We start from the raw sequence: 14493 nt of genomic DNA, 5'->3' as shown, positions 1-14493 counted from the left end.
GTTCATGGTCAGATGATTTTTGACAAAGGTGCCAAGACAATTCAATAGGCAAAGGGTATCCTTTTCAATAAATGGTGCTGAGATAGCTGGAGTTGCATATTCAAAAACAGAAGTTAGGCCTTTACATTGCATCGTATGCAAAAATTCACTCAAAATGGATCAAAGACCTAAATGTAAGAGCTAAAATGATACAACTTAAGTAAGAAAAACAGAGGTAAATCTTCATAATGTTGGATTAAAACAATTTCGTAGATATGATACCAAAACACAAAATGCCAGATAAAAAATTATCAAGAAAGTGAAAAGATAAACCATGAATGGAAGAAAATATTTTAAAAGTATATATCTGATATGGTATCAAACATATAAAGCATTCAAATATATAAATATATATATCTCAAAAATATAAAGCACTTAAATATATAGAGCTATCTCAAATATATAAGGCATACAAATACATAAAAAACTCTTACAACTCTACAATAAAAATATCATAATTTAAAAATAGACAACAGATTTGAATAGACATTTCTCCAAAGAAATATATAACCAGCCAATAAGCAAATGAAAAAAGATCAATAGAAAAATACAAATCAAAACTATGATATACCAATTCACACCTACTAGGATGACAATAATCAAAAGGACAGAAAGTAACAAGTGTTAATGAGGATGTGGAGAAGAAGTTAGGATCCTCACATACTGTTGGTGGAATTGTAAAATGATGCAGCTTTGGAAAACAGTTTGGCAGTTCCTCAAAAGGTTAAACAAAGCTAACAATGCAATTCCACCAGTAGGATAAACCCTAAAGAACTGAAAATACACATTCATATATAAACTTCTACACGAAATGTTCATAACTGCATTATTCACCATAGCCAAGATGTGTGAACAACCCAAATATCTATCAACTAAAGAATGGATAAACAAAACGTGGTATGTCCACAAAAAAGAATGCATTCTGAAACATACTACAACATAAATGAACCCTGAAAACATGCTATGTTAAAGCAGCAAGACCCAAAAGGCCACATACTGTATGATTCCATTTACATGAAATGCCCAGGACAGGCATAGCCATAGAAATGGAAAGCAGATTATTGGTCACCAAGGAGTTATTAGGGGGTTGGGGGAGGGGGGTATGACTGCTAAATGGGTTTCTTTTGAGGTGATGAAAATGTTTTGGAATTAGACAGCGGTAATGGTTGCTCAACCTTGTGAATATACTAAAAACCACTGAATTATATACTTAAAAGGGTGAATTTTATGGTATGTGAATTATATCTCAACCAAAAAAAAAGTGACACGTGTAATTACCACAGGACTCAGCAATTGCAGTCTTAGTCATTTATCTCAGAGAAATGGAAACTTATTCACCAAAAAAATAAATAAAAGTACAGAAATGCTACAAGCAGTATCAATTATTACACATAAAAACAAAACAACCAATAGGTCCTTCAATGGGTAAATGGTCTAAGAAACTGCATTACATCCATACCATGAAATATAATTCAGCAACAAAGAGGAACAAACTATTGATACATACAACAATTTGAATGGATCTCAAGGGATTGTGCTGGATGAAAAAAAGGTACCAAAAGGTTACATACTATATGCTTTCATTTACATAATATTGCTAAAGTGATAAAATGATAGAGATGGAGAACAGAGTAGCAGTTACCAGGGTTTGGGGACCGTGTGTAACATGATTATAAAAGGGCAGTTCAAGGAGGGGAGGGTGGGTGATGGGCATTGAGGAGGGCACCTGTTGGGATGAGCACTGGGTGTTGTATGGAAACCAATTTGACAATAAATTTCATATTTAAAAATAAATAAAAATAAAAAAATTAAAGGGCAGTTCAAGCAATGCTTGCAGTGATGAAAGTACTCTCTCTACCCGACTATGGTAGGGATTGTACAAATGTACACATGTGATAAAATTGCACAGAACACACGCACACACACACAAATGAGTGCACAGAAAATGATGAACACTGGAGGAAGATAACACTAGTGCCGATTTTCTGGTGCTCATCTTGCACTATAGTTACGCAAGATGTGAATGCTGCTGGAAACTACAAGGGTATACGGGATCTTTCTGTACTATTTCTTACAATTCCATGAGAATCCACCATTATCTCAAAGGAAAAAGTTTAATTTGTTTTAAAAAAGGAGAGATAAAGACTTTACTCAGGTAAACGAAATCTGAGAGAATATAGGGATGAATATAAAAGACAATTTTCCTCATTTTAAATTTTTGAGAATTAACAATGTATCAGTTTGGTCTGTCAGCTCCAGATCTACCTTCTATACCCGATTGACCTGGACGCTGTCAACTCTCCCTTGTCAACTGGCCTAACATTAGGGCTGGAAGAGGGCACTGGAGTGACTCTATCAGATGACAGCAGCAGCAAGGACCTCCCTTCTGGGTCCAGTCCCCCAGCAACTGTTTATTTAGCACAGGAGCCAAGGCCCAGAAGCACTCACCTGGGCAGCCCTGTTGGGAAACCTCAAGCTGCATCCTCCAACCGTGAACTCCCCACCCAGCTCTGAAGCAGCTCTGGCCGCACCCCCAGGCCCACTCTCCCCATCCATCAATGCACTTCTACAAACCAGCTTCAACGGGCCTCAGGCAACTGTACTACCACCCCGTGGCCACTTCTGTGGTAGGTAGGCCACACTGTCAAGCTGCTTCTACACACCAGCTCCAGACTACCAACACCTTCCTCCAACACTGAGCTGATATTACAGATCGGCTCCAGCCTAAACCAGCTGGCAAGCTTCTCAGCCACCAGCAGGCTGTATGCTCCCAGTCAGGCCCTTCACTGAAGAGCTCTCAATCTCAGCCTAGGGGCTGGAGCTCTCCTAAGTCTTTTCAGTCCCTTCCTTGTCTACTTTCTCTCAGCCCAGAAGTAATAGCTGTTTTTTGTACTTGCTACTTCTGAATACCACAGAGTTCTCTTAATCTCTTTTAGCAGTTATAACACCTCACTAGTCAGCAATTCTTTATATTAATTTTCCCTGTTTCAACTAGGGGTATGGTTTCTATCTCCCAACTGGCCCTGACTGACATACACATGATACGTACGTATATTCGTATGCTGACAGATACACAAACACACATATACAACAACAGCACAAAGAACGAAGTACTGATGTACAGTTCCCACATTACAAGTGAAGTAAGTGGTCTGTTATGTGAAGGGAGACTGTAAAAGGTTAAGGAAGCACAACGTAAGCCTTAAAACACTGAGAGTTGATAAGTCAGTAGTGGTTAGTAAAATGGGGTCCTACATAACACTGAAATAATTTTAAAGAAGGAGAGAAGAGGGAAAAAATAAATAACAGTTGAGACGCATAGAACCAAATTCAGTAATCCCATTAAATGTAATACGATCTAAACACTCCAGTTAAATGGCCTAGATTGTCAGATTGGTCAAAAATCAAACAACCAACTAATGTTGACTTCAAGAAAATCACTTGAGTTATAAAGACAGAGAAGTTAAAATAAAAGAATGCAAGTTCCAATTCAGTACAGCACAATAAACTCCCACCGGACTGATCCTCTGGCAGATCACACACACACACACACACACACACACACACACACACACACACACACGACTCTAAGGCACTACAGAGTAAACAAAAACAAGCCATCCTGGAGAAGAGTCAAACCTTAGAAGAACGAATGGCACTGGGTGAGTTTTGAGTTTTGTTTTTTAAGCAGCATTTAGTGTAAGGCAGGGTACAGACAGTTACCATGCAAAGTGGCTAAAATTCTAATAGGAAACTTCATTCTTACTAACCTAAAGAACAGGAGGACAGAGTTCAGGGAAACCATGACCACTGGCAAGTAAAGGGAAAATACCCGAAAAAAAGAGCCAGGGAAGCGTAACCCCAAATTCTATTTATAAACTTTGTCTAAATCAATGGCAATCCCAGAACCATGCAAATATGGAAGAAATTATAGTCCAGGTGAAAGAACTGGACTGAGTTTTCAGCTGCCCTCCAAAAACCAGTTTACTTGTCTGAGTCAAACCAGGTAAATTACCTCCTAAAGCAAAAATATCAACACTCTCTGAATGAATACAACAGATTCCAGTCTCCAAGACATAAAATCCCCAATTATCATGATATAATCTAAAATTATTCAACATATGAAAACCCAAGAAAATGTGATCCATTAACAACAATAAACAATGGAGATCAAGCTCAAGATAACCAAGATGTTGGAATTAGCAGACAAGAAATTTTTATTTTTTTTTTTAATTTTTATTTTTTTTCAACGTTTATTTATTTTTGGGACAGAGAGAGACAGAGCATGAACGGGGGAGGGGCAGAGAGAGAGGGAGACACAGAATCGGAAACAGGCTCCAGGCTCTGAGCCATCAGCCCAGAGCCTGACGCGGGGCTCGAACTCATGGACCGCGAGATCGTGACCTGGCTGAAGTCGGACGCTTAACCGACTGCGCCACCCAGGCGCCCCGACAAGAAATTTTTATATAGATACACATAGTGATCTAAAGTAAAATATGCCTATAATATAAAGAAATAGAGAGAATAAAAGAAAGAAAATCCTAAAACTGAAAAAATTACAAGATGAAGCTAAACAACAGGATTAATGTTACAAAGGAAAGAGTTTATGAACTTGAAAAAGATCAGTATAAATGACCTAATCTAAGATGCAGAGAGAAAAAAGCTTGAAGGAAACATGAACAGTGCCTCAGAGGAATGTAGGACAACATTAACAGATGTCATGTGTAAACAGTGCCCAAGAAGGAGAAACGGAACAGTGCATAAAAATTACTCAAAGAAATAATAATTGAAAATGTATTAAATTTGGGAAAAGACATAAGTTCACAGATTCAAGTAGCTCAGCAAACTCCAACATAAATACAAAGATAATTAAACCAAGGTACATCATAGTTAAATTTCTGAAAACCAAAAAACAAAATCTTGAAAGCAGCCAGACAAAAATTATATTAATACATGTGGAAAATGACTAAAATCCCACTAACTTATTATATATAGTATATTTACATAACATATAATACATATTAATAATATATTTAATATATATTATTAGTTCATAGATCATTGTTTTAATATTTAATAATAAATATATAATTATTAATTTAATATATACTTAATAATTATGTTATATAATATACAGTATATTTAATATATAATATATTTAATATATAATAATATAATTATATAATATACACATAACAGTTATATTATTTATGTTATAGCATATAACTTATATATAAACATTTACACATTATATTATACATATTATATAAAAATACTTTTAAAGGGCTCAAAGAAAAACACTGTCAAGCCTGAAAGCAACCACCGCTGGATATATGATACAGTTTGGGGTATTACATTGCAATTATCTTCATCTTCACGACTGTTTCATTTTTCTGCCTGAAGTCCTCAAGAATTTTTTCTTTAAAGTCTGAAAAAGGCTTTGAATAAATTCCACACCCATTACTAATAAAAATTCTTGAGGAAGTCAGAATTAATGATGTGGTAGGCAGCCCCCAAGACGGTCTCCACTGATCTCCACTACCTGGCATTTAGGCCCTTGTGTTATAGCCTCCCCTTAAGTGTGGGCTGGACCTACTGACTTGTTTCTTTTTTTTTTTTTTTTTAATTTTTTTAACGTTTATTTATTTTTGAGACAGAGAGAGACAGAGCATGAATGGGGGAGGGTCAGAGAGAGGGAGACACAGAATCTGAAACAGGCTCCAGGCTCTGAGCTGTCAGCACAGAGCCCGACGTGGGGCTCGAACTCACGGACCGCGAGATCATGACCTGAGCCGAAGTCGGCCGCTTAACCGACTGAGCAACCCAGGCGCCCCCTTACTGACTTGTTTCTAATGAACAGAAAATAGCAAAAGTGATGGGATGTCACATCCATGATTAGATGACAAAAAGGCTGTGGGTCCTGTCTTGCATACCCTCTCTTGCTTTTTCCCTTGTGCTGATGGAAGCCAGCCGCCATGTCGGGAGCAACACTATAGAGAAGCCAAGTGGCAAGAACTAAGGGAGTTGAGTCCTCCTGCCAACAGCCAGCTAGGAACTGAGACCTTCGGACCAACAACATGAGATTAACTGAATCAACATTAACATTAGTTGAATGTTCAGGTAAAAACAGCAGCCCTGGGCAACAACCTTGATTGCGGCCTTGAAAGAGACACTGAGGCCAAGATACCCAGCTAAGCCAAGCCCAGATTCTAGACCTTCAGAAAATATGAGATAATAAGTATTTACTCTGTTAAGCACCCCTACTACAGTTTAAGTCACTACATTCTGGGGTAATTTGTTAAGCAGCAATAGATTATTAATACAAATGGGTATTTACTTAACACAATAGAACATACACACATTAATTGTAAAGTCAGCATCTTTCTTATGGGGCAACCCTGGAGGCATTCCCACTAAGGTCAGAAACAAAACAAGGATGCCCATTATCTCAAGTACAATTTCACACTGTTCTGGAGGGACTAGCCAATGCAGTTAGACTAGAGAAAATAAATAAAAGGCATTAAGGTTTAGAAAAAAAGAAACAACACTATCTGTATTTTCAGACATGAGAGTATTCCTGAAAAACCTTGAGGGATCAATGATAAAACTAATTCAATAAGATTTTAGCAAGGTAGCAGGATATAAAGTTAACATACTAAAACCAACAGTGGTCATATATTGAAAAAATAACTGCTTAGAAGAGCTAACAGAAAATTCATTTACAGGGGCGCCTGGGTGGCTCAGTCGGTTAAGCATCCGACTTCAGCCCGGGTCACAGTCTCACGGTCCGTGAGTTCGAGCCCTGCATCGGGCTCTGGGCTGATGGCTCAGAGCCTGGAGCCTGCTTCTGATTCTGTGTCTCCCTCTCTCTCTGCCCCTCCCCCGTTCATGCTCTGTCTCTCTCTGTCTCAAAAATAAATAAACGTTAAAAAAAAAAAGAAAATTCATTTACACTAGCAAAAAATTATATATTAAATGTTTAGAAATATATTTTAGAAATGTTCAAAACCTATATGAAGGAAACTATAAAGAACCTATAAAAACAAAAAATAGACCTAAAATAATGTTAAGACATCTTTCTTGGAAATATACACTGAACTGTTTAGAGGTAAAAAAAAAAATGATGTATGCAACACTCTCAAAGGCTTTCAAAAAATATGCATATGTATATATATATGTATATATATATATACACACACACACATATATATAAAGAGAATGAAATTAAAAACTTGACAAAGCAAATGGGGTAGAACATTACCAAAGATGATTAAACTGAATCTAATCAAGAGGAAAAAAATCAGACAAATCTGCACAATACTTTAAAGACATTGGGGACGGGAGGGATTAGGGTAATTAAAATATGAAATGCATATTAGATGATATTACTGAGTTAATATTACTTTTAAAGTGTGATAATAGTATAATTATGTGCAATACTGCCCTTATTATTAGGAGATACATACTGATATATTTAGTAGTAAAGTATCATAATGTCTGTAATTTGTGTGTGTGTGTGTGTGCGTGTGAGAGCTGGAAAGGGAAGAAGGGAGGAAGACTGTAGGAGACAGAAAGAGAAAGCCAATGTGGCAAAATGTTAACTGGTTAAATTTAAGTGAAGTGTATATGGGTGTTCACTGTATTATGCTTTCAACTTTTCTGTTAGTTTGAAATTTTTCAAAATAAAAGGATGGGGCGGTGGGGAGACAGGAAATGATAGACTCCCAGATTAAAGATGGAGGTATAAAGTTAGTTTTCCCTACTTTACCTCCTGAAAATTTTGCCAAATAATTAAGAGAACAAAAAACAGCAGTGCAAACTCCTCCTTCAACAAAATTAGCAGGGAGCTGGAAAGCAAGGGAAATATAAGGTTCTAAGTATCTTCCTTATGGGTAAGTCAATAGAGACTTAAAGTTGATGCACCAGAAAACAAAGGTGTAAACATATCATTTAGCATTATGGAGGTAATTGTCAAAAGAATTAAAAAAACAAATGCAGTGTGGAGGACACAAAGAAATAGGCTTTTCCTCTGTGTGTTAAACCTTTTATACCATTGGACTATTTATATCAAGTATCACATGTAGTAACAATAAATCTTCCCAATTATACTGACTATCCAGAAGGATTCTGTGACAAAGAGGCTGTACCCAGGGGTGGGGGGATGGGGGGTGGGTGGAAGTATCCTTCATTATCTTTACTACCTTGAGGTGAAATATTTAAAACACAAATTTAAATGGTAAAATACTTTAAAATACTATTGGGGTTAGCAGAACTTCAGGTCTACCTCTATGACCATGACACCAAAATATAATAAATGAATACATTAAAATTATATGTCCTATTATTTCAAATAACTTAAAAGTATTTTCATTCTTGTTGTGTATAAAAATATGAATAAACAGACTCACAGTTCCACAAGGTTTGGAAGCTTCTGAGCAAGGTTTTCTGGCTGCAAATTAAAAACTCAGAATTAAATTTCATCTTTGAGATATGTACAAACAGTTCTAATGAGCTTAAACACAGAGTATTATCTTTGGTGGGGGGGCAGTGTAAATCTGAAGGAAATAATGCATAAATAATAAATCAGCAGGTCTGGGTTTTATGCTTACATGGCCCATACTACAGTTTAAATGTATAAATTTGAACGCTTAAAATCAGTGTCTTGGGACACCTGGGTGGCTCAAGTGGGTTAATGCCCAACTCTTGATTTCGGCTCAGGTCATTATCTAGCAGTTTCGCGGGTTTGAGCAGTGCGTTGGGCTCTGCACTGACAGTTCAGAGCCTGCTTGGAATTCCGTTTGCATCTCTCTCTGCCCCTCCCTTGCTTGCTCTCTCTCTCTCTTTCTCTCTCTCTCTCAAAAATAAATAAATACATTTGCAACTACGTGGATGGAACTGGAGGGTATTATGCTAAGTGAAATTAGTCAGAGAAAGACAAAAATCCTATGACTTCACTCATATGAGGACTTTAAGAGACAAAACAGATGAATATGAGGGAAGGAAAACAAAAATAATATAAAAACAGGGAAGGGGACAGAATAGAAGAGACTCATAAATATGGAGAACAAACTGAGGGCTGCTGGAGGGGTTGTGGGAGGGGGGATGGGCTAAATGGGTCAGGGGCATTAAGGAATCTACTCCTGAAATCATTGTTTCACTATATGCTGATTTGGATGTAAATTTTAAAAAATAAAAAATTAAATTAAAAAATAAAAAATAAATAACTTTAAATAAATAAATAAATACATAAATAAATATATAAATAAATAAAATCAGTGTCTTTCTGAGAAACGGCCACAGAAGAAGTTACACTGTTCTTAACAGACATACACAGAGGGGAGGATGCCATCTGACAACAGAGCCAGATACTGGAGTGACACAGCCAAGGACCATCAAGGATCACTGGCAACCACCAGAACCAAGGAAACAGTAACAGATTCTCCCTTGGAGTCCTGAGAAGGAGCCAACCTTGCCCACATCTTAATTTAGGACTTCTGGCCTTCAGAACAGTGAGAATACATTTCTGTTCTTTTAAGCCCCCGATCCTGTGTAATCTGTTACAACAGCCCTAGAAAACTAATACTCACCCCCAAACTCCCAATTTGTGTGCCTCAGAAAAACTAAATAAATAAGGGAAATCCCCAGGTGCCAGAAAGCCAGACCTAACTAAGCTCAGGACAGAGTGGTCCTGGGGCTCAGGTGGTCCGGGGGGGGGGGGGGGGGGGGGGGGTGTGGCAGGGGTAGGAAACAGGCCACTGGAAAGACAGGCTGGGAACGATCTAGGTGCCTTACCCAGTCCTGATTTTGGAAGGATTGGCCCTTCCACAAAAAGAATCCCAGAAATCCCACTCCCAGATTGCAAGGGGGCTTCTCTCTGCCAGAGGCAAAAGGAAAAGCCTCTTCTAAGCAACTGAAAGCCAGCCTGCATCTCTCTCTCTCTCTCCCTCCCTCTCCCCCCTCCCCGCCACCCAGGTCAAATTCACACAAACACAAAGACAGGAGTTGTTAAGACTGAAGGAGCACACTGAGTCAGGAGTAATAGATATATATTTATTCTACACTCAAACATACTGTAGGTAAGCTAGGTATCAATAACAAAGAATCAGTAATCGTTTTTTTAGAAGTAATTAGGTGTAGCTTGAGTCCTAAAGACAAATATAAATTATCAGAGGTTGCTATGGGGCAGAGAGGAAGGGTTCTGGTCAGCTTTCTAGGCACAAGAAGCAACACAGGAAAATGTGAGGCAGGGAGGTGTGTCTGGGAAATTGCAAATACAATCTATTTTGCTGTAACTCCCGAACACTACTCCTACAGTAAGATCCTACAGATCTTACACTTTCGAAAATCCTGTTATAAAAACAATTGTGTTAATAGGTGTTGAGGACTAGAAAGTTTTGTATTTGCAACAAACTAATTTTTCAGACAGAAACCAAGTAACAATGATCATCATTAGGAAAAGGATCAGGGGTGCTCTCTATTCTTCACTCTATGTTAGTATCATTTGAACTTTTAACAGTGAACATGTTAGGTCTCATATAATTGAAAACCATTACATTCGATAATGTGGTATGCACATAAACTGCTACATAATTGAGTAATCAATCATATTACATCCAATTTGGGTTCTAAACAGTAAGAGAAACACCATTAGTGTGATATGCCTGGGCCATAGGGTATGAAGGTTTATAATGACTTCGCAGAGTGGCCTGGAACAGACCACTAGAACTTACATTTTATAAAATGGGAAAACTTTTTAAAAATTCTGAACACAATAGAAATCCACTGGTTTAAACAAGGAAATGATATTACCACTTTAAGTTGGCATACTGATGAATTTAAATACTTAGCCACAGCATCCAAAGCTGCTTATATACACATATATCCTTGTCCTTTTATGATAACCAAATATTAAATACAAATAGTTATGAGAACAATGAAGCATTTACTGAGTACCCATTTTTGATAAAGTCACTTATATTTAGTTTTCAAATGCTGAATGCTGTGATTCTTTTTTTTTTTTTCCCACATGTTTTGATATCAATATATGCAATGAAGTCCTTCATGACAAGTCTTTCCTCAGATGTTACTCTTGGATCTGCAGAAATCCTCAAAATGTTTCTTTTAGTATGGGTATCTTCTCTTTTAAGGAGAATATGCATTTCCATTTATGGGCATACATACAAAGCTTCCTAGGCAAACTAGGCAACTAGGGATGGAAGGATGAGGGAAGGGGGCAGTGAGAGGCTTAATAATAGCTGGTCCTCTAAAAAGGAAAAACTTATCCAGAAAAAAGACTCATCTATTTTATCTGCTACAATCAGTATCATATCTTGAGCTGCGATCATTTTTTCCAGATGACGATTTCGTGCCATCCAACAGCATTCTAATTATCCCATGAGAAACTGGTTAGCTCTTTTGAGATACACAGCTTCACACACAATTAAGCACTGAATAATGTTTCTACTGCTAATGGTGCATTACCATATCTTTATTAACGGTTAGATACACTGTGTTTTTATTTAAAAATAAGCAAGGTGACCTTAAGAAAATTGCAGTTCATTACAACACGGGTGGGGAAAAACCCGTGTTGTAATTAATTAATTAGCAGAGGCCCAACCAGCCTGACAAATGAGCAGCCCACTGCACGGGCTGTGGCTGACACCTACTGGTAAGCATCACTGAATTACTTTCTGCTAAACTAGTTACAAATGTTTTCTAAATTAAGCCAAAATTCTCTGCATTAAATCCCACATTGCACTTAGCTGAACAACTCTTCTTTACGGGGAATGTAAAAGTAACCTTCAGCAAGCACATTTAAGTCTAAAATTTACCTCTGATTTTGAATCAATGATGTTTTACTACACCCTTTTAAGGAAAACTGCCTACCTCCTTACATGCGAACGTTTTTAAATCGTGCATGTTGGAACAAATAGTTCAAATATGTTGCAAACACTGTGCTGAGTGATGTGCCCTGGTAGGCACTGTGAGCCACCTGCTTCTTCCTCTTCTCTGGCTGGGCACCTGGTAGGACTGCATTTGTCTCTTCGAGCTGGATGTGGCTAAGTGACTTACTCTGCTCAGTGGAATTATGTTGAAGTGGGAGCCTTCAAGAGCCTGAGCTGTGAGAACTAAAACGCATCTAACTCACGACTTTGAAATGTGTCTTTACAAACACCGCGAAGCTTGTTGTGTGTATTGTGACAGTTTGTGAATGAAATGTTTTTTTTTCCCCCTTTAGTCCCACAACTAAACTTAAAAAAAAAAAAATTTATTTTGGGAGGTGGGGGGGGGGTGGGCAGAGAGAGAGAGAATCCCAAGCAGCCCCCACACTCAGGGCAGAGCCCAATGATGGGCTCCATCAAGGACTGTGAGATGATGACCTGAGCTGAGCCACCCAGGCGCCCCTAATTAACTTTTTTTAATGAAAAAAATAAAAATAAAATTTTGAAGTGAAATACAAAAAGTTACATAAAAGCTCAGAAAGTTCATAGTGACCTCCACGTGATGCAAGCTTTGTCAGTCTCCATCCCTGACTTTGGACACCATTAACCAGAGTCCCCAAGCAATAAGAGAGTCATGACAGTGTGAGTAAAGAAGTAATTGTGCTGTTGCAAACCACTATGATTCAGGGTTCGGCAAAACCTGCTCCATTTCTGACTTCTAAAAACACATTTCAAAGAAGTCATGAATTAAATGTATTTAAGTTCTTATAGCAGTTATGAAAGATGGAATGAAGTTGGACCTCTGACACTACATACAAAAATTAACTAAAAATGGACCAACGACTTAAATAGAACAGCTGAAACTGTAAAACTCATGGAAAAATAGACAGAAGTGAATCTTTATCATAGTGGATTTGGCAATGGATTCACAGATATGACACCAAAAGCATGAGGAACAACAGAAAAAACAGATACACTGGGCTTCACCAAAATTAAAAACTTTTGTGCATCAAAGGATATTACAAGAAAATGAATTACAAGACAGTGAAGACAACATGTAAAATGGGAGAAAATATTTGTAAACCATGTATCTGCTCAGGGTCTAGCATCCAGAGTATATAAAGAACTCTTACCAAAAAACCCCCCAAACAACCCAATTTAAAAATGGGCAAAGAATTTGAATACTCTGTAAATATATGCAAATGGCCAACAAGCACATGAAAACATGCTCAACATCATTAGCATTAGGGAAATGCAAATCAAAACCATAACGAGGTGTCACTTCACACCTATTATAATAACAAGATTTAAAAAAACAACTGGAGGGGCGCCTGGGTGGTGCAGTCGGTTAAGCGTCCGACTTCAGCCAGGTCACGATCTCGCGGTCCGTGAGTTCGAGCCCCGCGTCAGGCTCTGGGCTGATGGCTCGGAGCCTGGAGCCTGTTTCCGATTCTGTGTCTCCCTCTCTCTCTGCCCCTCCCCCGTTCATGCTCTGTCTCTCTCTGTCCCAAAAAAAATAAATAAAAAACGTTGAAAAAAAAAATTAAAAAAAAAAAACTGGAAAATAACAAATGTTGGGGAGATGTGGAGAAACTTGGAATCCTTATACCTTGCTGGTGAAGTGGTTCAGCCATTCTGGGAGTTCCTCAAAAAGGCAGAGCTACCCTATAACCCCACAATTCCACACCTAGGTAGGTATATACCCAAAATAATTAAAAATAGGTACTCAAACATTTAAATGTAAACCATATTCATAGCTGCACTGTTCACAAGAGCAAAAAGGTGAAAGAGCCCAAATGTCAATCAATGGATGAATGGGTGAACAAACTGTGGCATGCACACACAACGGAATCTTATTGAGCCACAAAAGTTATGAACTGATGCACACTACAACTTGGAGGAAGTTTGAGAACACTCTAAGTGAAAAGAAGCCGGACGCAAAAGGGCACATAGTGAATAATCCCATTTATATGAACTATCCATAAGAGATAAATCCATAAAGACAGAACACAGATTGGCGGTCGCCAGGGCTGAAGTGTGGAGGGGAATGGGGAGAAGTTGCTTAATGGGTGAGGGGTTTTACTCCAGAGTGATGGAAATGTCTGGAACGAGACAAAGGCACTGGTTGTGCAACACTGTGAATGTACCAAACACCACTGAATTGTTCACTCTAAAATGGTTGATTTACATTACATAAACTTCACCTCAAAAATTATTTTTATTATTTTTTAATTTAAAAAAGTTAATGAAGTTTTGGTACTGAAGGAAAAAAGGCATTTCAGTTACAAACCATCACAACATACTCAAGTGCACGTCTGCTCTCTCTCTCTCTCTCTCTCTCTCTCAAAATAAATAAGCATTTAAAAAAAAGACGATGGGGGCACCTGGGTGGCTCAGTCGGTTAAGTGTCGACTTTGGCTCAGGTCATAATTTCGTGGTTCATGAGTTCAAGCCCCACGTCGGGCTCTGTGCTGACAGCTCAGAGTCTGGAGCCTGCTTCAGATTCTATGTC

General features: G+C 38.0%; 1 protein-coding gene across 4 annotated transcripts in view; it reads right to left on the bottom strand.

The window, feature by feature from the left end:
- The window catches only part of LRRC28 (leucine rich repeat containing 28), a 181207-nt gene that overhangs the window by 125268 nt on the left and 41446 nt on the right, over positions 1-14493 (bottom strand). For all 4 annotated transcript variants that reach the window (XM_053223621.1, XM_027067956.2, XM_027067959.2 and 1 more), the window contains one exon: positions 8448-8488. In XM_053223621.1, coding sequence (XP_053079596.1) covers positions 8448-8488 — 41 coding nt within the window. The remainder of the gene's footprint in view (positions 1-8447; positions 8489-14493) is intronic.

This window comes from Acinonyx jubatus, chromosome B3 (genome assembly GCF_027475565.1).
Source record: "Acinonyx jubatus isolate Ajub_Pintada_27869175 chromosome B3, VMU_Ajub_asm_v1.0, whole genome shotgun sequence".
Classification (NCBI taxonomy): domain Eukaryota; kingdom Metazoa; phylum Chordata; class Mammalia; order Carnivora; family Felidae; genus Acinonyx; species Acinonyx jubatus.
The sequence above is the reverse complement of the archived record's forward strand: the minus strand, read 5'-3'. Positions and strand labels throughout refer to the sequence as shown.